The sequence below is a fragment of the Chiloscyllium plagiosum genome, unplaced genomic scaffold, assembly GCF_037043375.1.
Source record: "Chiloscyllium plagiosum isolate Xiang-an unplaced genomic scaffold, Cpla_swu_hap1 HiC_scaffold_2, whole genome shotgun sequence".
Taxonomy (NCBI): domain Eukaryota; kingdom Metazoa; phylum Chordata; class Chondrichthyes; order Orectolobiformes; family Hemiscylliidae; genus Chiloscyllium; species Chiloscyllium plagiosum.
In genome coordinates, this window is record NW_028270140.1 from 57300068 (window position 1) to 57327782 (window position 27715).

Sequence of the window (27715 nt, forward strand, 5' to 3'; positions counted from 1 at the left end):
GACTGAGTGCGTGAACGAGAGAGACTGAGTATGTGTGAGAGAGAGAGAGAGACTGTGTGTGTGGGAAAGAGATAGACTGTGGGAGAGAGAGAGAGACTGTGGGAGAGAGAGAGAGGCTGTGTGTTAGAGAGAGAGAGAGACTGTGTGTGAGCGAGAGAGAGACAGACTCTGAGTGTGTGAACGACAGACTGAGAGAGAGAGAGAGAGAGAGATAGACTGTGTGTGTGAGGGAGAGAGACTGTGTGTGAGAGAGAGAGTGTGTGAACGAGAAATAGATTGTGAGAGAGGGAGAGAGAGTGTGAGAGAGAGAGACTGTGGGGGAGAGAGAGAATCTGTGTGAGAGAGAGAATGTGTGTGTGGGAGAGAGAGAGAGAATGTGTGTGTGTGGGAGAGAGAGAGAGACTGTGTGAGAGAGAGAGAGAGAGAAGGACTGTGTGTGTGAGAGAGGGAGAATGTGTGTGCGTGTGTGAGAGAGAGAGAGACTGTGTATGAGAGGGAGAAGGACTGTATGTGTGTGAGAGAGAGAGAGAGAATGTGTGTGTGTGAGGGAGAGAGAGAGAAGGACTGTGTGTGTGAGAGAGGGAGAATGTGTGTGCGTGTGTGAGAGAGAGAGAGAGGCTGTGTGTGTGTGTGAGAGACAGACTGTGTGTGAGTAAGTGTGAGAGAGACAAAGGGAGACTGTGTGAGAGAGAGAGAGAGACTGTGTGCGTGAGAGAGAGACCGAGACTGTGTTTACCTGTGAGAGAGAGAGAGAGAGAGACTGGGTGTGTGTGTGTGTGAGAGAGAGAGAGAGAAAAAGACTGTGCGGTTAAGAGAGAGAGACTGTGTGTGAGAGAGAGAGAGACTATGTTTGCGTGTGGGAGAGAGAGAGTGTGAGTGTGTGAACAAGAGATAGACTGTGTGTGTGGGAGAGAGATAGACTGTGTGAGAGAGAGAGAGACTGTATGTGTAAGAGAGAGAGAATGTCTGTGTGTAAGAGAGAGAGAATGTATGTGTGAGAGAGAGAGAGAATGTGTGTGTGTGAGAGAGAGACTATGTGTGAGAGAGAGACTGTGTGTGAGAGAGATAGACTGTATGTGTGAGGGAGAGATAGAGAGAGAGAGACTCTGTGTGAGAGAGAGAGAGACTGTATGCGTGACAGAGAGAGAGACTGTGTGTGAGAGAGGGAGAGTGTATGTGGGTGTGTGAGCGAGAGAGACTGTGTGTGAGAGGGAAAAGGACTGTGTGTGAGAGAGAGACTGTGGGTGTGTGTGAGAGAGACTGTGTGAGAGAGAGAAATGGACTGTGTGTGTGAGAGAAAGAGACTGTGAGAGGGAGAAGGACTGTGTGTGTGAGAGAGAGAGGCTGTGACTATGTGAGAGAGAGAGACTGAGTGTGTGAACGAGAGACTGTGTGTGTAAGAGAGAGAGAATGTGTGTGTGTAAGAGAGAGCAGAGAATGTGTGTGTGTAAGAGAGAGAGAATGTGTGTGTGTGTGAGAGAGAGAGAATGTGTGTGTGTGAGAGAGAGAGAATGTGTGTGTGTGAGAGAGATAGAGAGAGACTGTGTGTGTGAGAGAGAGACTGTATGCGTGACAGAGAGAGAGACTGTGTGTGAGAGAGGGAGAATGTGTGTGGGGGTGTGAGCGAGAGAGCCTGTGTGTGAGAGGGAGAAGGAGTGTGTGTGTGTGAGAGAGAGACTGTGGGTGTGTGTGAGAGAGACTGTGTGAGAGAGAGAAATGGACTGTGTGTGTGAGAGAGAGAGACTGTGAGAGGGAGAAAGACTGTGTGTGTGAGAGAGAGAGACTGTGGGTGTGTGTGAGAGAGAGACTGAGTGTGTGAACGAGAGACTGTGTGTGGGAGATAGAGTGTGTGAGAGAGTGAGAAAATGTGTGTGTGAGAGAGAGCGAGAGAATGTGCGTGAGAGAGAGAGAGTGAATGTGTGTGTGAGAGAGAGAGAGAGTGAGAATGTGTGAGAGAGAGAGTGAATGTGTGTGAGACAGAGAGTGAACGTGTGTGTGAGACAGAGAGTGAACGTGTGTGTGAGAGAGAGTGAATGTGTGTGAGAGAGAGAGAGTGAATGTGTGTGTGTGAGAGAGAGAGAGAATGTGTGTGTGAGAGAGTAAGAGAGAGAGAATGTGTGTGTGTGTGAGAGAGAGAGAGAATGTGTGTGTGTGTGAGAGAGAGAGAGAATGTGTGTGTGTGTGAGAGAGAGAGAGAATGTGTGTGTGTGAGAGAGAGAGAATGTGTGTGTGTGTGAGAGAGAGAGAGAATGTGTGTGTGTGTGAGAGAGAGAGAATGTGTGTGTGTGAGAGAGAGAGAGAATGTGTGTGTGTGTGAGAGAGAGAGAGAATGTGTGTGAGAGAGAGAGAGAATGTGTGTGAGAGAGAGAGAGAATGTGTGTGTGAGAGAGAGAGAATGTGTGTGTGAGAGAGAGAGAGAGAATGTGTGTGTGAGAGAGAGAGAGAGAATGTGTGTGAGAGAGAGAGAGAGAATGTGTGTGCGAGAGAGAGAGAGAGAGAGAATGTGTGTGTGAGAGAGAGATAGACTGTGTGTGTGAGAGAGAGACTGTGTGAGAGAGAGACTGTGTGTGTGAGAGAGAAACTGTGTGTGTCAGAGAGAGAGACTGTGTGTGTGTGAGAGACTGCGTGTGAGAGAGAGAGAATGTGTGTGCGTGTGAGAGAGAGAATGTGTGTGTGTGTGAGAGAGAGAGAGAGAATGTGTGTGTGTGAGAGAGAGAGAATGTGTGTGTGTGAGAGAGAGAGAATGTTTGTGTGTGAGAGAGAGAGAGAGACTGTGTGAGAGAGAGACTGTGTATGAGAGGGAGAAGGACTGTGTGTGTGAGAGAGAGAGGCTGTGAGTATGTGTGAGAGAGACTGAGTGTGTGCACGAGAGACTGTGAGAGAGAGTGTGTGTGAGAGAGAGATAGAGAGAGAGACTGTATGCGTGACAGAGAGAGAGACTGTATGCGTGACAGAGAGAGAGACTGTGTGTGAGAGAGGGAGAATGTGTGTGGGTGTGTGAGCGAGAGAGACTGTGTGTGAGAGGGAGAAGGAGTGTGTGTGTGAGAGAGAGATACTGTGGGTGTGTGTCAGAGACACTGTGAGAGAGAAATGGACTGTGTGTGTGAGAGAGAGACTGTGAGAGGGAGAAGGACTGTGTGTGTGAGAGAGCGACTGTGGGTGTGTGTGAGAGAGACTGTGTGAGAGAGAGAAATGGACTGTGTGTGTGAGAGAGAGAGACTGTGAGAGGGAGAAGGACTGTGTGTGTGAGAGAGAGAGGCTGTGACTATGTGAGAGAGAGAGAGACTGAGTGTGTGAACGAGAGACTGTGTGTGGGAGAGATAGACTGTGTGTGTGAGAGAGAGACTATATGCGTGACAGAGAGAGAGACTGTGTGTGAGAGAGCGAGAATGTGTGTGGGTGTGTGAGCAAGAGAGACTGTGAGAGGGAGAAGGACTGTGTGTGTGAGAGAGAGAGGCTGTGACTATGTGAGAGAGAGAGACTGAGTGTGTGAACGAGAGACTGTGTGTGGGAGAGAGAGTGTGTGAGAGAGCGAGAGAATGTGTGTGTGTGAGAGAGCGAGAGAATGTGTGTGAGAGAGAGTGAATGTGTGCGTGAGAGAGAGAGAGTGAATTTGTGTGTGAGAGAGAGTGAATGTGTGTGTGTGAGAGAGAGAGAGAATGTTTGTGTGTGTGAGAGAGAGAGAGAATGTGTTTGAGAGAGAGAGAGAATGTGTGTGAGAGAGAGAATGTGTGTGTGTGAGAGAGAGAATGTGTGTGTGAGAGAGAGAGAGATAGACTGTGTGAGAGAGAGACTGTGTGAGAGAGAGAGACTGTGTGAGAGAGAGACTGTGTGTGAGAGAGAGAGACTGTGTGTGAGAGAGAGACTGTGTGTGTGAGAGAGAGACTGTGTGTGTGAGAGAGAGACTGTGTGTGTGAGAGAGAGACTGTGTGTGAGAGAGAGACTGTTTGTGTGAGAGAGAGAGAGACTGTGCGTGTGAGAGAGAGACTGTGCGTGTGAGAGAGAGACTGTGTGTGTCAGAGAGAGAGAGACTGTGCGTGTGTGAGAGACTGTGTGTGCGTGTGTGAGAGACTGTGTGTGTGTGTGTGAGAGACTGTGTGTGTGTGAGAGAGAGACTGTGTGTGTGTGAGAGAGAATGTGTGTGTGAGAGAGAGAATGTGTGTGTGAGAGAGAGAGAGAGAATGTGTGTGTGTGTGAGAGAGAGAGAGAGAGAATGTGTGTGTGTGTGTGAGAGAGAGAGAGAGAGAATGTGTGTGTGTGTGAGAGAGAGACAGAGAGAGTGAATGTGTGTGAGAGAGAGACAGAGAGAGTGAATGTGTGTGTGAGAGAGAGAGAGACTGTGTGTGAGAGAGGGAGACCGTGTATGCATGTGAGAGAGAGAGAGAGACTGTGTGTGAGAGGGAGAAGGACTGTGTGTGAGAGAGAGAGAGACTGTGGGTGTGTGTGTAAGAGAGAGAGAGAGACTGTGTGAGAGAGAGAGAAGGACTGTGTGTGTGAGAGAGAGAGAAGGACTGTGTGTGAGAGAGAGAGGCTGTGAGAATGTGTGAGAGATAGAGACTATGTTTGCGTGTGAGAGAGAGAGGGAGACTGAGTGCGTGAACGAGAGAGACTGAGTGTGTGTGAGAGTGAGAGAGACTGTGTGTGTGGGAAAGAGATAGACTGTGGGAGAGAGAGAGAGACTGTGGGAGAGAGAGAGAGACTGTGGGAGAGAGAGAGAGGCTGTGTGTTAGAGAGAGAGATAGACTGTGTGTGTGTGAGGGAGAGAGACTGTGTGTGTGAGAGAGAGAGTGTGTGAACGAGAAATAGACTGTGAGAGAGAGTGTGAGAGAGAGAGATTCTGTGTGTGGGAGAGAGAGAGACTGTGGGGGAGAGAGAGAAACTGTGGGAGAGAGAGAGAGACTGTGTGTGGGAGAGAGAGACAGACTGTGTGTGAGCGAGCGAGAGACTGTGTGTGTGTGGGAGAGAGAGTGTGAGTGTGTGAACAAGAGATAGACTGTGTGTGTGGGAGGGAGATAGACTGTGTGAGAGAGAGAGACAGTGTGAGAGAGAGAGACTGTGTGAGAGAGAGAATGTGTGTGTGGGAGAGAGAGAGAGAATGTGTGTGTGTGTGGGAGAGAGAGAGAGACTGTGTGAGAGAGAGAGAGAGAAGGACTGTGTGTGTGAGAGAGGGAGAATGTGTGTGCGTGTGTGAGAGAGAGAGAGAGAGACTGTGTATGAGAGGGAGAAGGACTGTGTGTGAGAGAGAGAGAGAGAGACTGTGTGTGAGCGAGATAGAGGCTGTGTGTGTGTGAGCGAGAGGCTGTGTGTGTGTGTGAGAGAGAGAGAGAGAGGCTGTGTGTGTGTGTGAGAGACAGACTGTGTGTGAGTAAGTGAGAGAGAGACAAAGGGAGACTGTGTGAGAGAGAGAGAGAGAGAGAGACTGTGTGCGTGAGAGAGAGACCGAGACTGTGTTTACCTGTGAGAGAGAGAGAGAGAGAGAGAGAGAGACTGGGTGTGTGTGTGTGTGTGTGTGAGTGAGAGAGAGAGAGAGAAAAAGACTGCGTTTAAGAGAGAGAGACTGTGTGTGAGAGAGAGAGACTATGTTTGCGTGTGGGAGAGAGAGAGTGTGAGTGTGTGAACAAGAGATAGACAGTGTGTGTGGGAGAGAGATAGAGACTGAGTGCGTGAACGAGAGAGACTGAGTGTGTGTGAGAGAGAGAGAGAGAGACTGTGTGTGTGGGAAAGAGATAGACTGTGGGAGAGAGAGAGATACTGTGGGAGAGAGAGAGAGGCTGTGTGTTAGAGAGAGAGAGAGACTGTGTGTGTGTGAGCGAGAGAGAGACAGACTCTGAGTGTGTGAACGACAGACTGTGAGAGAGAGAGAGAGAGAGAGATAGACTGTGTGTGTGTGAGGGAGAGAGACTGTGTGTGTGAGAGAGAGAGTGTGTGAACGAGAAATAGACTGTGAGAGAGGGAGAGAGAGTGCGAGAGAGAGAGACTCTGTGTGTGGGAGAGAGAGAGACTGTGGGGGAGAGAGAGAAACTGTGGGAGAGAGAGAGAGACTGTGTGTGGGAGAGAGAGACAGACTGTGTGTGAGAGAGAGAGAGAGAGACTGTGTGTGAGCGAGATAGAGGCTGTGTGTGTGTGAGCGAGAGGCTGTGTGTGTGTGTGAGAGAGAGAGAGAGAGGCTGTGTGTGTGTGTGAGAGACAGACTGTGTGTGAGTAAGTGAGAGAGAGACAAAGGGAGACTGTGTGAGAGAGAGAGAGAGAGAGAGACTGTGTGCGTGAGAGAGAGACCGAGACTGTGTTTACCTGTGAGAGAGAGAGAGAGAGAGAGAGAGAGACTGGGTGTGTGTGTGTGTGTGTGTGAGTGAGAGAGAGAGAGAGAAAAAGACTGCGTTTAAGAGAGAGAGACTGTGTGTGAGAGAGAGAGACTATGTTTGCGTGTGGGAGAGAGAGAGTGTGAGTGTGTGAACAAGAGATAGACAGTGTGTGTGGGAGAGAGATAGAGACTGAGTGCGTGAACGAGAGAGACTGAGTGTGTGTGAGAGAGAGAGAGAGAGACTGTGTGTGTGGGAAAGAGATAGACTGTGGGAGAGAGAGAGATACTGTGGGAGAGAGAGAGAGGCTGTGTGTTAGAGAGAGAGAGAGACTGTGTGTGTGTGAGCGAGAGAGAGACAGACTCTGAGTGTGTGAACGACAGACTGTGAGAGAGAGAGAGAGAGAGAGATAGACTGTGTGTGTGTGAGGGAGAGAGACTGTGTGTGTGAGAGAGAGAGTGTGTGAACGAGAAATAGACTGTGAGAGAGGGAGAGAGAGTGCGAGAGAGAGAGACTCTGTGTGTGGGAGAGAGAGAGACTGTGGGGGAGAGAGAGAAACTGTGGGAGAGAGAGAGAGACTGTGTGTGGGAGAGAGAGACAGACTGTGTGTGAGCGAGCGAGAGACTGTGTGTGTGGGAGAGAGAGTGTGTGTGTGTGGGTGGGAGATAGACTGTGTGAGAGAGAGAGACTGTGTGAGAGAGAGAGACTGTGTGAGAGAGAGAATGTGTGTGTGGGAGAGAGAGAGAGACTGTGTGAGAGAGAGAGAGAAGGACTGTGTGTGTGAGAGAGGGAGAATGTGTGTGCGTGTGTGAGAGAGGGAGAGAGACTGTGTATGAGAGGGAGAAGGACTGTGTGTGTGAGAGAGAGAGAATGTGTGTGTGTGTGAGAGAGAGAGAGAGGACTGTGTGTGTGAGAGAGGGAGAATGTGTGTGCGTGTGTGTGAGAGAGAGAGAGGCTGTGTGTGTGTGTGAGAGACAGACTGTGTGTGAGTAAGTGTGAGAGAGACAAAGGGAGACTGTGTGAGAGAGAGAGAGAGACTGTGTGCGTGAGAGAGAGACCGAGACTGTGTTTACCTGTGAGAGAGAGAGAGGGAGAGAGAGAGACTGGGTGTGTGTGTGTGAGTGAGAGAGAGAGAGAAAAAGACTGTGCGTTTAAGAGAGAGAGACTGTGTGTGAGAGAGAGAGAGAATGTGTGTGAGAGAGAGAGAGAATGTGTGTGTGTAAGAGAGAGAGAATGTGTGTGTGTGAGAGAGAGAGAATGTGTGCGTGTGAGAGAGAGACTATGTGTGAGAGAGAGACTGTGTGTGAGAGAGATAGACTGTGTGTGTGAGGGAGAGATAGAGAGAGAGACTGTGTGTGTGAGAGAGAGAGAGAGACTGTATGCGTGACAGAGAGAGAGACTGTGTGTGAGAGAGGGAGAGTGTATGTGGGTGTGTGAGCGAGAGAGACTGTGTGTGAGAGGGAGAAGGACTGTGTGTGAGAGAGAGACTGTGGGTGTGTGTGAGAGAGACTGTGTGAGAGAGAGAAATGGACTGTGTGTGTGAGAGAAAGAGACTGTGAGAGGGAGAAGGACTGCGTGTGTGTGAGAGAGAGGCTGTGACTATGTGAGAGAGAGAGACTGAGTGTGTGAACGAGAGACTGTGTGTGGGAGAGAGAGTGTGTGAGAGAGCGAGAGAATGTGTGTGTGTGTGAGAGAGCGAGAGAATGTGTTTGAGAGAGAGAGTGAATGTGTGTGTGTGAGAGTGAATGTGTGTGTGTGAGAGTGAATGTGTGTGTGTGAGAGAGTGAATGTGTGTGTGAGAGAGAGAGAATGTGTGTGTGAGAGAGAGAGAATGTGTGTGTGAGAGAGAGAGAGAATGTGTGTGTGAGAGAGAGAATGTGTGTGTGAGAGAGAGAGAATGTGTGTGTGAGAGAGAGAGAATGTGTGTGTGTGTGAGAGAGAATGTGTGTGTGTGAGAGAGAATGTTTGTGTGTGTGAGAGAGAGAGAATGTGTGTGTGAGAGAGAGAGAGAGAATGTGTGTGTGAGAGAGAGAGGTAGACTGTGTGTGAGAGAGAGACTGTGTGTGAGAGAGAGAGAGACTGTGCGTGTGAGAGAGAGAGAGACTGTGCGTGTGAGAGAGAGAGAGACTGTGCGTGTGAGAGAGAGAGAGACTGTGCGTGTGAGAGAGAGAGAGACTGTGCGTGTGAGAGAGAGAGAGACTGTGCGTGTGAGAGAGAGACTGTGTGTGTGAGAGACTGTGTGTGAGAGAGAATGTGTGTGTGTGAGAGAGAATGTGTGTGTGTGAGAGAGAATGTGTGTGTGTGAGAGAGAATGTGTGCGTGTGAGAGAGAGAATGTGTGTGTGTGTGAGAGAGAATGTGTGTGTGTGAGAGAGAATGTGTGTGTGTGAGAGAGAGAATGTGTGTGTGTGGGAGAGAGAGAGACTGTATGTGTGAGGGAGAGTGAGAGAGACTGTGTGTGTGAGAGAGAGAAGGATTGTGTGTGTGAGAGAGGGAGAATGTGTGTGCGTGTGTGAGAGAGAGAGACTGTGTATGAGAGGGAGAAGGACTGTGTGTGTGAGAGAGAGAGGCTGTGAGTATGTGTGAGAGAGAGAGACTGAGTGTGTGAACGAGAGACTGTGTGAGAGAGAGAGTGTGTGTGGGAGAGAGAGTGAGTGTAGACTGTGTGTGAGTGAGAGAGAATGTGTGAGATAGAGAGAGAGAATGTGTGTGTGAGAGCGAGAGACTGTGTATGTGTGAGAGCGAGACTGTGTGTGTGAGAAAGAGAGAGAGAGACGGAGAGAGACTGTGTGTGCGTGTGTGTATGCGTGAGAGAGAGAGAGACTGTGTGTTTGTGCGTGTGAGAGAGAGACACTGTGTGTGAGACGGAGAAGGACTGTGTGTGTGAGAGAGAGAGAGACTGTATGAGAGAGGGAGACTGTGTGCATGTGTGTGTGAGAGAGAGAGAGAGAGAGACTGTGTGTGAGAGAGAGAGACTGTGTGTGAGAGACACTGTGTGTGAGGGAGATAGAGAGACTATGTGTGTGTGAGAGAGAGAGAAGAGAGACTGTGGGTGTGAGAGAAAGAGTGTATGTGAGAGAGAGAGACTGTGTGAGAGAGAGAGACTGTGCATGTGTGAGAGAGAGACTGTGTGTGAGAGAGAGAGACTGTGGGTGTGTGTGAGAGAGAGAGACTGTGTGTGGGAGAGAGACTGTGTGCATGTGTGCGTGAGAGAGAGAGAGACTGTGGTAGAGAGAGACTGTGTGTAAGAGAGAGACTGTGTGAGACAGAGACTGTGTGAGAGAGAGAGACTATGAGAGAGGGAGACTGTGCATGTGTGAGAGAGAGAGACTGTGTGTGAGAGGGAGAAGGACTGTGTGTGTGAGAGAGAGAGACTGTGTGTGAGAGGGAGAAGGACTGTGTGTGTGAGAGAGAGAGACTGTATGAGAGAGAGAGACTGTGTGCATGTGTGAGAGAGAGAGAGACTGTGTGTGAGAGAGAGAGACTGTGTGTGCGTGTGTGTGTGAGAGAGAGACACTGTGTGTGTGAGGGAGATAGAGAGACTATGTGTGTGTGTGAGAGAGAGAAAAGAAGAGAGACTGTGTATGTATGTGTGGGTGTGAGAGAGAGAGAGACTGTGTGAGAGGGAGAAGGACTGTGTGTGAGAGAGAGAGACTTTGTGAGAGAGAAAGACTGTATGAGAGAGGGAGACTGTGCATGTGTGAGAGAGAGAGAGACTGTGGGTGTGTGTGAGAGAGAGACTGTGTGTGGGAGAGAGACTGTGTGCGTGTGTGCGTGAGAGAGAGAAACTGTGGGAGAGAGAGACTGTGGGTAAGAGAGAGACTGTGTGAGGGAGACTGAGCATGTGTGAGAGAGAGAGAGAGACTGTGTGAGAGGGAGAAGGACTGTGTGTGTGAGAGAGAGAGAGACTGTGGGTGTGTGTGCGTGAGAGAGAGAGACTGTGGGAGAGAGAGACTGTGTGTAAGAGAGAGACTGTGTGAGACAGAGACTTGAGAGAGGGAGAGACTGTGTGTGAGAGATTGTCTGTGGGTATGTGTCAGAGAGAGAGAGTGACTGTGTGTGTGTGAGAGAGAGAGACCCTGTGCATGAGAGAGAGACTGGGAGAGAGAGAGAGAGAGAGAGACTGTGTGTAAGAGAGAGACTGTGTGAGACAGAGACTGAGAGAGGGAGAGACTGTGTGTGAGGGAGAGATTGTCTGTGGATATGTGTCAAAGAGAGAGAGACTGTGTGTCAGAAAGAGAGAGTGAGAGAGAGACACTATGTGTGTGTGTCAGAGAGAGACTGTGTGAGAGACTGTGTGTGTGAGAGCGAGACTGTGTGTGTGAGAGGGACTGTGTGTGTGAGAGAGAGACTGTGTGTGTGAGTGAGAGAGACTGTGTGTGAGAGAGACTGTGTGTGTGAGAGAGACTGTGTGCGCGTGAGAGAGAGTCTGTGTGTGAGAGAGAGAGATCAATAATGTTTGTGAGAGAGCGAGAGAGAGAGACTGTGCGAGAGAGAGGGAAAGACTGTGTGTGAGAGCAAGAGAGAGAGATTGTGAGAGAGAGAGAGACTGTGTGAGACAGAGACTGAGAGAGGGAGAGACTGTGTGTGAGGGAGAGATTGTGGATATGTGTCAGAGAGAGAGAGACTGTGTGTCAGAAAGAGTGAGAGAGAGACACTATGTGTGTGTGTCAGAGAGAGACTGTGTGAGAGAGAGACTGTATGTGTGAGTGAGAGAGACTGTGTGAGAGAGAGACTGTGTGTGTGAGTGAGAGAGACTGTGTGAGAGAGACTGTGTGTGCGTGAGAGAGACTGTGTGTGCGTGAGAGAGAGTCTGTGTGTGAGAGAGAGAGACTGTGCGTGTGAGAGAGAGACTGTGCGTGTGAGAGAGAGACTGTGCGTGTGAGAGAGAGACTGTGTGTGTCAGAGAGAGAGAGACTGTGCGTGTGTGAGAGACTGTGTGTGCGTGTGTGAGAGACTGTGTGTGCGTGTGTGAGAGACTGTGTGTGTGTGAGAGAGACTGTGTGTGTGTGAGAGAGAATGTGTGTGTGAGAGAGAGAATGTGTGAGAGAGAGAGAGAATGTGTGTGTGTGTGAGAGAGAGAGAGAGAGAATGTGTGTGTGTGTGTGAGAGAGAGAGAGAATGTGTGTGTGTGTGAGAGAGAGACAGAGAGAGTGAATGTGTGTGTGAGAGAGAGAGAGTGAATGTGTGTGTGAGAGAGAGAGAGAGACTGTGTGTGAGAGAGGGAGACCGTGTATGCATGTGAGAGAGAGAGAGAGACTGTGTGTGAGAGGGAGAAGGACTGTGTGTGAGAGAGAGAGAGACTGTGGGTGTGTGTGTAAGAGAGAGAGAGAGACTGTGTGAGAGAGAGAGAAGGACTGTGTGTGTGAGAGAGAGAGAAGGACTGTGTGTGAGAGAGAGAGGCTGTGAGAATGTGTGAGAGATAGAGACTATGTTTGCGTGTGAGAGAGAGAGGGAGACTGAGTGCGTGAACGAGAGAGACTGAGTGTGTGTGAGAGTGAGAGAGACTGTGTGTGTGGGAAAGAGATAGACTGTGGGAGAGAGAGAGAGACTGTGGGAGAGAGAGAGAGACTGTGGGAGAGAGAGAGAGACTGTGGGAGAGAGAGAGAGGCTGTGTGTTAGAGAGAGAGATAGACTGTGTGTGTGTGAGGGAGAGAGACTGTGTGTGTGAGAGAGAGAGTGTGTGAACGAGAAATAGACTGTGAGAGAGAGTGTGAGAGAGAGAGACTCTGTGTGTGGGAGAGAGAGAGACTGTGGGGGAGAGAGAGAAACTGTGGGAGAGAGAGAGAGACTGTGTGTGGGAGAGACAGACTGTGTGTGAGCGAGCGAGAGACTGTGTGTGTGTGGGAGAGAGAGTGTGAGTGTGTGAACAAGAGATAGACTGTGTGTGTGGGAGGGAGATAGACTGTGTGAGAGAGAGAGACAGTGTGAGAGAGAGAGACTGTGTGAGAGAGAGAATGTGTGTGTGGGAGAGAGAGAGAGAATGTGTGTGTGTGTGGGAGAGAGAGAGAGACTGTGTGAGAGAGAGAGAGAGAAGGACTGTGTGTGTGAGAGAGGGAGAATGTGTGTGCGTGTGTGAGAGAGAGAGAGACTGTGTATGAGAGGGAGAAGGACTGTGTGTGTGAGAGAGGGAGAATGTGTGTGCGTGTGTGAGAGAGAGAGAGACTGTGTATGAGAGGGAGAAGGACTGTGTGTGTGTGAGAGAGAGAGAGAGAATGTGTGTGTGTGGGAGAGAGAGACTGTGTGAGAGAGAGAGAAGGACTGTGTGTGAGAGAGGGAGAATGTGTGTGCGTGTGTGAGAGAGAGAGAGAGAGACTGTGTATGAGAGGGAGAAGGACTGTGTGTGAGAGAGAGAGAGAGAGACTGTGTGTGAGCGAGAGAGAGGCTGTGTGTGTGTGAGCGAGAGGCTGTGTGTGTGTGAGAGAGAGAGAGAGAGAGGCTGTGTGTGTGTGTGAGAGACAGACTGTGTGTGAGTAAGTGAGAGAGAGACATAGGGAGACTGTGTGAGAGAGAGAGAGAGAGAGAGACTGTGTGCGTGAGAGAGAGACCGAGACTGTGTTTACCTGTGAGAGAGAGAGAGAGAGAGAGAGAGAGAGAGAGACTGGGTGTGTGTGTGTGTGTGTGTGAGTGAGAGAGAGAGAGAGAAAAAGACTGCGTTTAAGAGAGAGAGACTGTGTGTGAGAGAGAGAGACTATGTTTGCGTGTGGGAGAGAGAGAGTGTGAGTGTGTGAACAAGAGATAGACAGTGTGTGTGGGAGAGAGATAGAGACTGAGTGCGTGAACGAGAGAGACTGAGTGTGTGTGAGAGAGAGAGAGAGAGACTGTGTGTGTGGGAAAGAGATAGACTGTGGGAGAGAGAGAGATACTGTGGGAGAGAGAGAGAGAGGCTGTGTGTTAGAGAGAGAGAGAGACTGTGTGTGTGTGAGCGAGAGAGAGACAGACTCTGAGTGTGTGAACGACAGACTGTGAGAGAGAGAGAGAGAGAGAGAGAGAGAGATAGACTGTGTGTGTGTGAGGGAGAGAGACTGTGTGTGTGAGAGAGAGAGTGTGTGAACGAGAAATAGACTGTGAGAGAGGGAGAGAGAGTGCGAGAGAGAGAGACTCTGTGTGTGGGAGAGAGAGAGACTGTGGGGGAGAGAGAGAAACTGTGGGAGAGAGAGAGAGACTGTGTGTGGGAGAGAGAGACAGACTGTGTGTGAGCGAGCGAGAGACTGTGTGTGTGGGAGAGAGAGTGTGTGTGTGTGGGTGGGACATAGACTGTGTGAGAGAGAGAGACTGTGTGAGAGAGAGAGACTGTGTGAGAGAGAGAGACTGTGTGAGAGAGAGAATGTGTGTGTGGGAGAGAGAGAGAGACTGTGTGAGAGAGAGAGAGAAGGACTGTGTGTGTGAGAGAGGGAGAATGTGTGTGCGTGTGTGAGAGAGGGAGAGAGACTGTGTATGAGAGGGAGAAGGACTGTGTGTGTGAGAGAGAGAGAATGTGTGTGTGTGTGAGAGAGAGAGAGAGAAGGACTGTGTGTGTGAGAGAGGGAGAATGTGTGTGCGTGTGTGTGAGAGAGAGAGAGGCTGTGTGTGTGTGTGAGAGACAGACTGTGTGTGAGTAAGTGTGAGAGAGACAAAGGGAGACTGTGTGAGAGAGAGAGAGAGACTGTGTGCGTGAGAGAGAGACCGAGACTGTGTTTACCTGTGAGAGAGAGAGAGGGAGAGAGAGAGACTGGGTGTGTGTGTGTGAGTGAGAGAGAGAGAGAAAAAGACTGTGCGTTTAAGAGAGAGAGACTGTGTGTGTGAGAGAGAGAGAATGTGTGTGAGAGAGAGAGAGAATGTGTGTGTGTAAGAGAGAGAGAATGTGTGTGTGTGAGAGAGAGAGAATGTGTGCGTGTGAGAGAGAGACTATGTGTGAGAGAGAGACTGTGTGTGAGAGAGATAGACTGTGTGTGTGAGGGAGAGATAGAGAGAGAGACTGTGTGTGTGAGAGAGAGAGAGAGACTGTATGCGTGACAGAGAGAGAGACTGTGTGTGAGAGAGGGAGAGTGTATGTGGGTGTGTGAGCGAGAGAGACTGTGTGTGAGAGGGAGAAGGACTGTGTGTGAGAGAGAGACTGTGGGTGTGTGTGAGAGAGACTGTGTGAGAGAGAGAAATGGACTGTGTGTGTGAGAGAAAGAGACTGTGAGAGGGAGAAGGACTGCGTGTGTGTGAGAGAGAGGCTGTGACTATGTGAGAGAGAGAGACTGAGTGTGTGAACGAGAGACTGTGTGTGGGAGAGAGAGTGTGTGAGAGAGCGAGAGAATGTGTGTGTGTGTGAGAGAGCGAGAGAATGTGTTTGAGAGAGAGAGTGAATGTGTGTGTGTGAGTGAATGTGTGTGTGTGAGAGTGAATGTGTGTGTGTGAGAGTGAATGTGTGTGTGTGAGAGAGTGAATGTGTGTGTGAGAGAGAGAGAATGTGTGTGTGAGAGAGAGAGAATGTGTGTGTGAGAGAGAGAGAGAATGTGTGTGTGAGAGAGAGAGAATGTGTGTGTGTGTGAGAGAGAATGTGTGTGTGTGAGAGAGAATGTGTGTGTGTGAGAGAGAATGTTTGTGTGTGTGAGAGAGAGAGAATGTGTGTGTGAGAGAGAGAGAGAGAATGTGTGTGTGAGAGAGAGAGGTAGACTGTATGTGAGAGAGAGACTGTGTGTGAGAGAGAGAGAGACTGTGCGTGTGAGAGAGAGAGAGACTGTGCGTGTGAGAGAGAGAGAGACTGTGCGTGTGAGAGAGAGACTGTGTGTGTGAGAGACTGTGTGTGAGAGAGAATGTGTGTGTGTGAGAGAGAATGTGTGTGTGTGAGAGAGAATGTGTGTGTGTGAGAGAGAATGTGTGTGTGTGAGAGAGAGAATGTGTGTGTGTGAGAGAGAGAATGTGTGTGTGTGAGAGAGAATGTGTGTGTGTGAGAGAGAATGTGTGTGTGAGAGAGAGAATGTGTGTGTGTGGGAGAGAGAGAGACTGTGTGTGTGAGGGAGAGTGAGAGAGACTGTGTGTGTGAGAGAGGGAGAATGTGTGTGCGTGTGTGAGAGAGAGAGAGACTGTGTATGAGAGGGAGAAGGACTGTGTGTGTGAGAGAGAGAGGCTGTGAGTATGTGTGAGAGAGAGAGACTGAGTGTGTGAACGAGAGACTGTGTGAGAGAGAGAGTGTGTGTGGGAGAGAGAGTGAGTGTAGACTGTGTGTGAGTGAGAGAGAATGTGTGAGATAGAGAGAGAGAATGTGTGTGTGAGAGCGAGAGACTGTGTATGTGTGAGAGCGAGACTGTGTGTGAGAAAGAGAGAGAGAGACGGAGAGAGACTGTGTGTGCGTGTGTGTATGCGTGAGAGAGAGAGAGATTGTGTGTTTGTGCGTGTGAGAGAGAGACACTGTGTGTGAGACGGAGAAGGACTGTGTGTGTGAGAGAGAGAGAGACTGTATGAGAGAGGGAGACTGTGTGCATGTGTGTGTGAGAGAGAGAGAGAGAGAGACTGTGTGTGAGAGAGAGAGACTGTGTGTGAGAGACACTGTGTGTGAGGGAGATAGAGAGACTATGTGTGTGTGAGAGAGAGAGAAGAGAGACTGTGGGTGTGAGAGAAAGAGTGTATGTGAGAGAGAGAGACTGTGTGAGAGAGAGAGACTGTGCATGTGTGAGAGAGAGACTGTGTGTGAGAGAGAGAGACTGTGGGTGTGTGTGAGAGAGAGAGACTGTGTGTGGGAGAGAGACTGTGTGCATGTGTGCGTGAGAGAGAGAGAGACTGTGGTAGAGAGAGACTGTGTGTAAGAGAGAGACTGTGTGAGACAGAGACTGTGTGAGAGAGAGAGACTATGAGAGAGGGAGACTGTGCATGTGTGAGAGAGAGAGACTGTGTGTGAGAGGGAGAAGGACTGTGTGTGTGAGAGAGAGAGACTGTGTGTGAGAGGGAGAAGGACTGTGTGTGTGAGAGAGAGAGACTGTATGAGAGAGAGAGACTGTGTGCATGTGTGAGAGAGAGAGAGACTGTGTGTGAGAGAGAGAGACTGTGTGTGCGTGTGTGTGTGAGAGAGAGACACTGTGTGTGTGAGGGAGATAGAGAGACTATGTGTGTGTGAGAGAGAGAAAAGAAGAGAGACTGTGTATGTATGTGTGGGTGTGAGAGAAAGAGTGTATGTGAGAGAGAGAGAGACTGTGTGAGAGGGAGAAGGACTGTGTGTGAGAGAGAGAGACTTTGTGAGAGAGAAAGACTGTATGAGAGAGGGAGACTGTGCATGTGTGAGAGAGAGAGAGACTGTGGGTGTGTGTGAGAGAGAGACTGTGTGTGGGAGAGAGACTGTGTGCGTGTGTGCGTGAGAGAGAGAAACTGTGGGAGAGAGAGAGACTGTGGGTAAGAGAGAGACTGTGTGAGGGAGACTGAGCATGTGTGAGAGAGAGAGAGAGACTGTGTGAGAGGGAGAAGGACTGTGTGTGTGAGAGAGAGAGACTGTGGGTGTGTGTGCGTGAGAGAGAGAGACTGTGGGAGAGAGAGACTGTGTGTAAGAGAGAGACTGTGTGAGACAGAGACTTGAGAGAGGGAGAGACTGTGTGTGAGAGATTGTCTGTGGGTATGTGTCAGAGAGAGAGAGTGACTGTGTGTGTGTGAGAGAGAGACCCTGTGCATGAGAGAGAGACTGGGAGAGAGAGAGAGAGAGAGAGACTGTGCGTAAGAGAGAGACTGTGTGAGACAGAGACTGAGAGAGGGAGAGACTGTGTGTGAGGGAGAGATTGTCTGTGGATATGTGTCAAAGAGAGAGAGACTGTGTGTCAGAAAGAGAGAGTGAGAGAGAGACACTATGTGTGTGTGTCAGAGAGAGACTGTGTGAGAGACTGTGTGTGTGAGAGCGAGACTGTGTGTGTGAGAGGGACTGTGTGTGTGAGAGAGAGACTGTGTGTGTGAGTGAGAGAGACTGTGTGTGAGAGAGACTGTGTGTGTGAGAGAGACTGTGAGAGAGTGAGAGATCAATAATGTTTGTGAGAGAGCGAGAGAGAGAGACTGTGCGAGAGAGAGGGAAAGACTGTGTGTGAGAGCAAGAGAGAGAGATTGTGAGAGAGAGAGAGACTGTGTGAGACAGAGACTGAGAGAGGGAGAGACTGTGTGTGAGGGAGAGATTGTGGATATGTGTCAGAGAGAGAGAGACTGTGTGTCAGAAAGAGTGAGAGAGAGACACTATGTGTGTGTGTCAGAGAGAGACTGTGTGAGAGAGAGACTGTATGTGTGAGTGAGAGAGACTGTGTGAGAGAGAGACTGTGTGTGTGAGTGAGAGAGACTGTGTGAGAGAGACTGTGTGTGCGTGAGAGAGAGTCTGTGTGTGAGAGAGAGAGATCAATAATGTTTGTGAGAGAGCGAGAGAGACTGTGCGAGAGAGAGGGAAAGACTCTCTTGTGAGAGCAAGAGAGAGAGATTGTGAGAGAGAGAGAGACTGTGTGTGTGAGATAGAGTGAGCGAGAGAGGGAAGACTCTGTGTGTGTGAGAGAAAGCGAGAGAGAGATCAAAACTGTGTGGGAGAGAGCAAGAGCGAGACTGTGTCAGAGAGAGAGAGATAGAAACTGTGCGTGGGAGAGAGAGAGAGCGCTAGCGAGAGAGAGTATGTGAGAGAGAGAGACTGCATGTGAAAAAGATGATGAGAGAGAGACTGCAAGTGAGAGAGAGCGAGACTGAGTGTGTGAGTGGGAATGCTGAAATAAGAGGGAGCTCTTGTGATGCAGTTGGTAGTGTCTCTGTCTCTGAGCCAAAAGCTCCATCTTAAAGTCCCACTTCAGGACTTGGTGACCAATGAAATTGTATTCATTTGTTGACTACATGGATTGAGTGCTAACCTACAAATCCTTCCAATAGCACAAGGTAAGAATTAGAGCAATTCCTGGTCAGCTGTGTGAGGAATGGAATGTAGATGCCTCTGACTTTTCATCCAATGCTCCAGACTACAACACACATGGTAAACTCAGAGTGATCAGTAAAGTACCATCTTGTGTAAAAGGATAACACCTGGTTGGGCCTATTAACATTTTCCAATTTCTGACTTGTTTTATTTGATAAGAATTGTTTAAAGTAAAGATAAAAAACTTGTTAAAGTATGATTGTTTTGTCTCCTTGTAGCTCAAGTCAGCGGATTTCAGAGAAGGCAATCCGCTCCCTTTTGTGATAGATACAGACAACTAAGACCCCCAGGTCGAAACAAACATGGAGGTCTGGAGTTTCGTGGGATTATAGGAGAGACAGTAAATCCAAACACACCACTGGAGAAACAAGTGTAAGTCAGTGTTTTGTATTTCTGTGTTCCCTATTAACTTCTTTCATAATCCATTAAAGAATTAATCAATTCACTAAATATGCACAGCCTATGTCTGCAGAGTAAGTAATTGTAGCTGGAGAAATACAGTACAAATTGTTTCCATTTATGCTGCCAGTATCTGAATCTGGTTTGAAAATTAATATTCTAAGATAAATGACTGAATGTTGAGTTTATGTTTAGACTGTGTGGATTGAACCTGACAGGGATTCTAGGATACTTGTCATATGTCAAATTGTTTCCTGAAATAATTACGCATGAACACAGAATGAAAGTGGGTTTGTTTTGTTGCAAGAGTGAACTAAAATTATGCCTTCAGCAGTTTTTAGCCAAGGATTGAGTGGGTTGGGGTGGAACAATAAAATAATCAGTAAAAAGGAAATAAAATTAATACTGAAGAATGTAAAGATTTCAAATTCATTGTTTGGTTCCCTATTTTCTCCTTTGCCCCTTGCTTTTGGTGAATCACTGGTTTTATTTGTTATTGTCATGTATTGTCAAGATACAGTGAAAAGTATTGTTTTGCATGGTATCCAGGCAAATCATACCTTTCATATGTTAATCAAGATAGTAGAACAGAATGCAAGATATAGTGTTACAGCTGCAGAGAAGGTGCAAATAAAGGTCAGCTTTAATATATGAGAGGTCATTCAAAAGTCTAATAACAGCAGGGAGGAAGCTGTTCTTGAATCTGTTGATATGTGTTTCAAACTTTTGTATCTTCTGGACAGAAGAGAGTATAACCCCGATGGGAGAGATCTTTGATTATGTTCCTGAGGTAGCGGGAAGTATGATGGAGTCAGTGGGTGGAAGCCTGGTTTGTGAGATGGCCTGGACTACATTCAGAACTCTGTAATTTCGTGCAAGCTTGGGCAGAGCAGTTGCCACAACAAGCTGTGACGCATCTGGATATAATGCTTTCTGTGCATCTATAAAATTGATAAGAGTAATTGTGGACATGCCAAAATCCCTTAGCCTTCTGAGGGAGTAGAGGCATTGAGGTACTTTCTGAATGAGTCATAATATCAGATGCTTCAGTGCAACCTGTCCAAGCCAACCAAGTGCCTGTGTTTGACCCGCTAAGTTGAAAAGTGTGGTGCTGGAAAAAAAATGCAACAGATCAGGCAGCATCCAAGGAACAGGAAGTCGACATTTTGGGCATTCCCTTCATCAGCTTTTTGACTTTGACACTCCAGCATCTGCAGTCCTCACTTTCTTCATATCCCTCTAAACCTTTCCTATTCATATACCTATCCAAATGTCTTTTAAATTATGTAACAGTACCTGCAAACACGACTTGCTCTGGCAGTTCATTCCATATATGAAAGATCCTCTGTGTGGAAAATATCTCTCAAATCCTTTCTAAATCTTTCTCCTCTCACCTTAGAAATATGCCCTCTAAATTTTACCCTAGAGAAAACACATTTGCTATTCCCCTTATATATGCCCCTCATGATTTGCAGAATCAAGATGGATGGACCCGACAGATCGTTGGTGACATTTGTCCTTAGGAATTTGAAGCTCTTGACATCTCCACAGTTGATACAGAAGGAGCATGTCATCCACTCCGCTTCCTTTATTTTGCTGACATCAAGGGAGAGATTGTTGACTTTACATCATATCATCAAGCTCTCTTTTTTTTTACTGTACTCTGTCTCATCAAGGTGGTGTCATCCGCAAACTGGAGCAGAATTTGGTCACACAGTCATGTATGTATAAGGAGCATAGAATTGGCTGAGTATAATGCCTTGTAGGGCACAGATGTTGAGGGTTATCATGGAGATGGTGTTATTGCCTATTCTCACTGATTTCTGTCTGTGGGTCAGGAAGTGGAGGATCCAGTTGCAGAAGGGGAAGCAGAGTCCTCAATCTCAGAGTTTGGTCAGAATTATGGTGTTGAAGGCAGAGCTAAATTCAGTAAGTAGTAGAGTGACATATGTGTCCTTGTTATCCACATGTTCCAGGGGCGAGTTTAGGGCCAGGGAGATGGCATCTGCTGTTGCATCGCTTGGTGATTTGTAATGGATCAAGGCAATCTGGGAGGCTGGAGGTAATGTGTGCCACTGTTAGCCTTTTGAAATACTTCCTAATGATGGATGGCAGAGCCACTGGGCAGAAGTCATTAAGGCACAAACTCAGATCAGAATAAGGAGGTTAAATATGTCTGTGAATACCAACACCAGCTGATCCATGCAGGATCTGAGTGCACAGCCAGGGACTCCATCTGGTCAGTCACTTCCTGTGTGTTCACTCTCAAAAAAGCTGATCTGATGTCTGAGGCAGTAACTGTGACTAAAAGTGCAACCGAGGCTGTCAGAGTAGGTGCATCATTTCACTGACCTTCTGTTCAAAATGTGCATAGAATGTGCATTGAGTTCACTGGGGAGGGATCCATTCTTACCAGCAATTCTACTTGACCTCACTTTAATAGGGACTTGATCTCCTGGTTCATCTATAGTTTCCGGTCGGGGAACACTCAAACTAACTTCTTTAGCACACAGTCCTCTACACATTCACTGATGAAATCTGTGATGATAATGGCATTCTCATTTAGGTTGGTAGAAATCATGTAGGAGCTCATCTGTTACCACAGAACAACACTGTATGCCTTTCTGCAGTGGGAGAGCACTTTGGTGAAAGTGATCACAGCTGCCTCACATTTACCATAGCCTTGGAGAGTGAAAGGAGCAGTTACCGAGGGAAGATATTCAATTGGGGAAAAGGAAATTATGATACTATCAGACAGGAGTTGGGAAGTACAGGCTGGGAGCCATTGTTCCACAGAAAGGGCACAGCAGACATGTGGAGACTATTTAAGAAGCAGTTGTTGCAAGTGATGCACAAATTTGTTCCTCTGAGACAGGTAAGAATGGGTAAGATTGAGTAACCTTGGATGACGAGAACAGAGGAATTCTTGTCAAAAGGAAGAAGGCAGCTTACGTAAGGTGGAGGTAGCAAGGATCTCGCACAGCTTTAGAGGATTACAGGCTTGCTAGAAAGGAGCTCAGAAATGGACTGAGGAGAGCCAGGAGGGGGTACGAAAAAGGCTTGGCAAGAATGTTTAGGGAGAACCCAAAGGCATTTTACTCATACGTGAGGAATAAGAGAATGATCAGGGAGAAGGTAGGGCTGATCAGGGATAGCAGAGGGAACTTGTGCGTGGAGTCTGAACAGATAGGGGAAGCCCTAAATGAGTTTTTTGCTTCGGTTTTCACCAAGGAAAGGGAACTTGTTGTAAATGAAAACTTAGAGGAGCTGGCACACAGTCTTGACCAGATGGAGATTGATGAAGTTGATGTACTAGAAATTTTGGAAAACATTAAGATTTATAAGTTACCAAGGCCAGACCAGATTTATCCTAGGCTGCTCCAGGAAGCGAGAAAGGAGGTTGCTAAGCCACTGGTGAGGATATTTGCCTCCTCACTCTCCACAGGAGTCGTACTGGAGGATTGGAAGGAGGTGAATGTTGTTCCTCTTTTCAAGAAGGGTAATAGGGAAATCCCTGGCAATTACAGACCAGTCAGTCAATCTTACGTCTGTGGTCAGCAAAGTTTTGGAAAGAACTCTGAGGGATAGGATTTATGACTATTTGGCAAAGCATAGTGTGATTAAAGGTAGTCAGCCTGGCTTTGTGAGGGGCAGGTCATGCCTCACAAATCTTATTGAGCACTTTGAGGAGGTGTCAAGATAGATCGACGACGGTCGAGAAGTGGATGCGGTGTATCAATGCAAGGCTTTGATAAGGTTCCCCATGGTAGGCTCATTCATAAATTCAGGAAGTTTGGGATACAAGATTTGGCTATCTGGATTCAGAATTGGCTGGCTGACAGAAGGCAGAGAGTGGTTGTAAATGGAAAGTATTCTGCCTGGAGGTCAGTGTTGAGTGGGGTCCCACAGGGTTCTGTTCTTGGGCCTCTGCTCTTTGTAGTTTTTATAAATGACTTGGATGAGGAGGTTGAGGGGTGGGTTAGTCAAATTTGCAGATGACACAAAGGTTGGAGGTGTCGTCGATAGTATAGAGAGCTACTGCAGGCTGCAGTGCGACATAGACAGGATGCAGAGCTGGGCTGAGAAATGGCAGATGGAGTTCAACCTGGATAAATGCGAAGTGATACATTTTGGAAGGCCGAACCCGAATGCTGAATATAGGATTAAAGATAGGATTCTTGGCAGTTTGGAGGAACAGTTGGATCTGGGTGTGCAAGTACATAGATCCCTCAAAGTTGCCACCCAAGTGGATAGGGTTGCCACCCAAGTGGAAAGTCAAAATACCATATGCTTTCTTAACGGGGGATCGAGTTTAAGAGCTGCGAGGTTTTGCTTCAGTTCTACAAGTCCCTCGTGAGACCACACTTGGAATTTTAAGTCCAGTTCTGGTCGCCCTACTATAGGAAAGATACGGAGGCTTTGGAGAGGGTGCAAAGATGATTTACCAGGATGCTGCCTGGACTGGAGGGCTTGTCTTATGAAGAAAGGTTGAATAAGTTCTGACTTTTCTGTTTGGAGAGAAGGAGGAAGAGAGGAGACCTGATCGAGGTGTACAAAATAGTGAGAGGAATAGATAGAGTCAATAGCCAGATACTTTTCCCCAGGGCAGCATTGACTGATATGAGAAATCATAGTTTGAAGATATTAGGAGGAAGGTATAAAGGAGATGTCAGCGGTAGGTACTTTACGCAGAGTTGTGAATACGTGGAATGCGTTGCCAGCGATGGTGGTGGAAGGAGAGTCATTGGGGACATTTAAGTGACTGCGCATGGATAGCAGTGAGTTGAGGGGTGCGTAGGTTAAGTTTTTACATTAGGATTAAATCTCGGCACAACATTGTGGGCAAAGGGCCTGTTCTGTGCTGTGCTTTTCTATGTTCTATGCTATGTAGTCCATCTGGTGGATTGGGCACTCCGGAGAGTATTGTTCTCGGTCTGTTTGAACCTCAATTTCTGGACTCAATAATGTCTAGTAGGGCCAAGTGGTCAGGTCTCCGATTAGTATCCAGGTCAGGCCTTAAAGAAGCCAAGTAGTGTCTGGGCTGTATGTTGTCATGCTCACAGTTTCAGTGTCAGCACCAATTGGGCCCCGTTGGTACATGCAGTCAGGCAATCCAGAAGGTCCCAGTCTTTGTTGGGTCAGATCCAGTCAGGTTGGGCCGGTTGGTTGTATCCAGAGATCAAAAGATTGCCAGATCTCGAAGTAGATTTAATAAAGCTCTGTTAGTAATTCTCACAAACGTAAAATTGAGTTTTGAAAGAAAAGAAAGAATATGAAAGATGTGTGGAGATGATCTTCGAGCAAAGAATTGCCATGTTCCAGTGCCATTCTTATTGGATCCAATGCTGACAAGTTATTCAACTGTAAGCAACATCACAGTTGCTCAAAGTGGTCCTGCTCACTAAAGGGATGGAAGATATCATAAATACTGCTACCACACAGCACCTGCTCAGTAATGCACAGTTTGGGATCTGCCAAGGCAACACAGTTCCTGACCTAATTATAGTCTTGGTTTAAACAAGACAAAAAGCTAGTAAGAGTGACAACCCTTCATATCAAGGTCACATTTTGACTGAACATCAACGAGCTGCATGTGTTAATTCCATGAGTAGAGCATATCTCACTCAATGTTCAATTCAACCTTCACGCATTCAATCAATGAAACAAACTGCATTCATTCATTGAATCAAACGTTATTCATTGATTCAATGACACAAATGTAACTCTTTCATTTAATGAATCGATCTGCGTTCATGCATTCAATGAATCAATCTGCACTCATTCATTCAATGTGTAGAGCTTTCCTCATTCCTTCAATGTCTCGAGATGAAATCATTCATTCAAAGAATCAAACTGCTTTCATTAATTCATTGAATCAAACTTCATTTATTCATTCCATGTACCTCACGTTATTCATTGATTCAATGAAACAAATTTAGCTCTGACATTTAATAAATCAAACTGCATTCATTCCTTCAATGAAACAAACTTCAATCACACATTCAATGAATCATTATTCATTTATTCAATGAAATACACTTTACTCATTCATTTAATGAATCCAACTATACTCACTCATTGAAAGAAACTGCACATGTGAATTCAATGACTAGAGCTCCTCTCATTCAATCAATGCATCGAGTTTAACTCATTTATTCAAAGAATCAAACTGCATGCATTCATTCATTGATTCATTGAATGAGTGATTGGAGTTTGAATCAAACGTTTTCATTGTTTCAATGAATCAAACTGCACTCACTCATTTAATGACCTTAACTGCATTCATTCATTCAATGAATCAAACTGCACGTACGAATACAATGAGTGGAGCTTCTGTCATTCATTCAATGTCTTGAGCTTAATTCATTCATTCAAAGAATCAAGCTGCATTCATTCATAGATTTAATGAAGCAAACTGAACTCATTCATTTAAAGAATTACACTGCATTCAATAATTCATTCAATGAATCAAACATTATTCACCGATTCAACGAAACAAACTTAACACATGCATTTAATGAATCAAACTACTATCATTCATTCAATGAAACAAACGGCACGTGTTACTTCCATGAGTAGAGCACATCTCATTCAGTCAATGTCGCGACCTTTACGCATTCATTCAATGAAACAAACTGCATTCATTCATTCATTGAATCAAACGTTATTCATTGATTCAATGACACAAACTTAACTCTTCCATTTAATGAATTGAACTGCATTCATTAATTCAATGAATCAAACTGCATTCATTCATTCATTCATTCAGTGAAACAAACTGCACGTCTTAATTCATGAGTAGAGCTTCTCTCATTCATTCAATGTCTCGAGCTTAACTCATTCATTCAAAGATTTACACTGCATTCATTCAAAGATTTACACTGCATTCATTCATTCATTTATTGTATCTAACTTGAATCGTTCATTCAATGAAACAAACTTAACAAACAGCATTCATTCATGTACTGAAATGAACTGCATTCATTCATTGAATGAAACAAACTCACGTGTTAATTCAATGAGTAGAGCTTATCTCATTCAATGTCTCGAGCTTCACGCATTTATTCAATGAAACAAACTACATTCATTCATTGAATCAAATGTTATTCATTGATTCAATGTAACAAGCTTAACTCATTTATTTACTGAATCCAACTGCATTCTTTCATTCAATGAATCAAACTGCATTCATTCATTCAACAAAACAAACTGCACATTGTAATTCAATGAGTAGAGCTTCTCTCGTTCATTCAATGGCTCGAACTTAACCCATTCCATCAAAGACGTACATTGCATTCATTCGTTCATTTATCAAACTTCTATCATTCATTCGATGAATCAAAACTTATTCATTGCTTCAATGAAACAAACGTAACTCATTCATTTAATGAATCCAACTGCATTTTTCATTCAGCCAAGCAAACTGCCTTCATTCATTCATTCAATGAATCAGACTGCACTTATTCATTCAATGAAACAAACTGCTTTATTGAATTTAATGAGTCAAGCTTGTCTCATTCATTCAATACACCCAGCTTAACCCATTCATTCAAAGAATCAAACTGCATGCATTAATTCAAACTGAACTCCTTCATGTAATGAATCTGACTGCATTCATTCATTCATTCAATACATCAAATGGCATTCTTTCGTTCAATGAATCTAACTGCCCTTATTCATTCAATGAAACAAACTGCCAGTGTTAAATCAATGAGTAGAGCTTCTCTTATTCATTCAGTATCTCGTGTTTAACTCATTCATTCAAAGAATTACACTGCATTCATTCATTCAATGAAACAATTTTCAATCATTCATTCAATGAATCAAGAGATATTAATTAATTCAATGAAACAAAGTTAACTCATACATTTAATGAAGCAAACTGCATTCATTCATTTAATGAATCAAACTTCAATCGTTCATTCAATGAATCAAACGTTTTTCATTGATTCAGTGAAACAAGCCAAAGTCAATCATTTAATGATTCCAAATGCATTCATTCTTTAAAGAATGAAAATGCATTCATTCATTCATTCAATGAATCAAACTGCACTCAATCATTCGTTGAACAAACTGCAAGTGTTAATTCAATGAGTAGAGGTTATCTCATTCATTCAATGTCTTGAGCTTAAAGCCATCATTCAAAGTAACAAACTGCATCCATTCATTCAGTGAGTCTAACTTCAATGATTCATTCAATGACTCAAACGGTATTCATTGATTCAACGAAACAAACTTAACTCTTCATTTAATGAATGCACGTGCATTCATTCATTTAATGAATCCAACTGCATTCACTCATTAATTCAATGAATCAAACTCTACTCATTCTTTCAATGAAACAAACTGCACATCTAAATTCATGAGTAGAACTTCTGTCATTCATTCAATGTCTCAAGCTTAACTTGTTCATTCAAAGAATCAAACTGCATTCATTCATTCATTGAATCAAACTTCAATGAATCAAATATTATTGATTCCATGAAACAAACGTACCTCATACATTTAATGAAACAAACTGCATTCATTCATTTAATGAAGCAAGCTTCAATCGTACATTCAATGAATCTAACACTATTCATTGATTCAATGAAATATACTTATCTCATTCATTTAATGAATCCAACTGCATTCCTTCATTCAATCAATCAAACTGCATTCTTTCAATGAATCAAACTTCAATTCAACGAAACAAACTGCACTGTGAATTAATGAGTAGAGTTTCTCTCATTCATCCAACTTAACTCATTCATTCAAAGAATCAAACTGCATGCATTCATTCATTGAATCAAACGTTATTCATTGATTCAATGAAACAAACTTAACTCAATGCAATTGTGCCACCATATTCACCTGTCTATCAATGTCGGACTCCCTCATCGCTCTTCTGAGTCTTGGATATTTCCACCCGTGCCCTGGCACCTCCTCCCTTGATCATAGAATATCTATTTCCCGTGTCAGGTGTCCATTTGGAAATGGTGGCTACTACTAAGTGCCAGTCACCGGCGCCGCAAGGATCCCTGTGTAAATATTTATTACCCCATTTATAGTTGTCCTGGTTTCGAAACAGCCATGGGTCACATGTGAAGGTCCCCTTAGTACCCTCAGTTAAGATTACCATCTGCAGCTGTATC

General features: G+C 46.0%; 1 protein-coding gene across 2 annotated transcripts in view; it reads left to right on the forward strand.

Moving 5' to 3' along the window:
• LOC122557747 (SH2 domain-containing adapter protein F-like) overlaps positions 1-27715 on the forward strand; it is a 357025-nt gene that overhangs the window by 277781 nt on the left and 51529 nt on the right. For both annotated transcript variants that reach the window (XR_015760338.1, XM_087996898.1), the window contains exon 4: positions 18401-18554. Coding sequence is in view for 1 of the 2 variants with exons in the window: in XM_087996898.1 (XP_087853024.1) it covers positions 18401-18554 (154 nt within the window). In the remaining variant the exon portion in view is untranslated. The remainder of the gene's footprint in view (positions 1-18400; positions 18555-27715) is intronic.